Here is a 1,056-nt window from a genome sequence, read left to right as displayed (position 1 = left end):
CCGAAACAAACCAACATTTCAAGCTTCTACTCCTTTTTTATTTTGATTAAAATATTGGAAAAATTGTAAAAGAAATTCAAACAATTTTGTTTTCCCTAAATTTCTTTCAAAGGGCCGTACCTTGATGTCCTTAAATTTGGACTCACATGCCCGTTTAGCCACGTGGTGGGCAATATTTGCTCCGGCACTATCTCCGGCGAAGAAACAACGCGACAGATCGGCGTTCTCCGGCAATACGCTCTTCTCGCTGACAAGAAACTCCAGCACGTTGAACCCGTCCTCGTACTGAGCCGGGTAACGGTGTTCCGGCGCCAGCCGGTAGTTGACGGAGATTACGACGGCAGGGATCTTGCAAGCTAAACGGCGGCAGACGATGTCGTAGGACTTGACATCCGGGCTGAGATAGACGAACCCGCCACCGTGAAAGAAGACAATGACGGGCAACTGGGAATCATTTTGTATGTTTAACTGTGTGGGTACGAAGAGGCGGAACCAAAGGTTGCGAGAGGAGTCGATAGTGACGTCGGAAGTCCTGACGCCTTTGATAGGATTGGAGTCGGCCGGCGTTTTGATCCCGAATTCGAAGAACCTGAGAAGGCGGCGGTCAACGGTGCCGTCATGGCGGCGAGAGGCGTCGGTGAATTTACTGAGGATAGATAACTGGATGCGCGTCCTCCAGGGCAGCATGGGAGATGATGGCGGCGCAGCCATGATTAGACCAATAAATAATGAATAATGTTATTTATATAGAAGACACCTATGGTGTCATTTAATTTCCTCTGTATTATTGGGCTTTGGCGTTTATCATGTACTTTTGGGGCTTGAGACACTTGAGAAATCTTTTTCATGATAGGCTTACATAACCTATTTCACAGTCCCTATCAAGCACCACACATACGTGGGCTCACATAATTTTTTTTTAAATACATGTAGGCCCCTGAACAGGTAGAGACCATGTAAAACATCTATGATAGTATCATGCCTGACATCCACATGACACTTTGTTATTTATATTCATAGACTGTCATGTATATGTTATGCAAGGAGATTATTCGT

General features: G+C 45.5%; 1 protein-coding gene across 1 annotated transcript; it reads right to left on the bottom strand.

Annotated features, from left to right (window-relative positions):
* Positions 1 to 6: 6 nt before the first annotated feature.
* Positions 7 to 722, bottom strand: LOC111388230 (probable carboxylesterase 18). Its single transcript, XM_023012920.1, has one exon. The coding sequence runs from the start codon at positions 709 to 711 to the stop codon at positions 19 to 21; it is 693 nt and encodes a 230-aa protein (XP_022868688.1). The 5' UTR covers positions 712 to 722; the 3' UTR covers positions 7 to 18.
* Between the last annotated feature and the right edge of the window lie 334 nt (positions 723 to 1,056).

The sequence above is a fragment of the Olea europaea genome, unplaced genomic scaffold, assembly GCF_002742605.1.
Source record: "Olea europaea var. sylvestris unplaced genomic scaffold, O_europaea_v1 scaffold476, whole genome shotgun sequence".
In the NCBI taxonomy this organism is placed as follows: Eukaryota; Viridiplantae; Streptophyta; class Magnoliopsida; order Lamiales; family Oleaceae; genus Olea; species Olea europaea.
The sequence above is the reverse complement of the archived record's forward strand: the minus strand, read 5'-3'. Positions and strand labels throughout refer to the sequence as shown.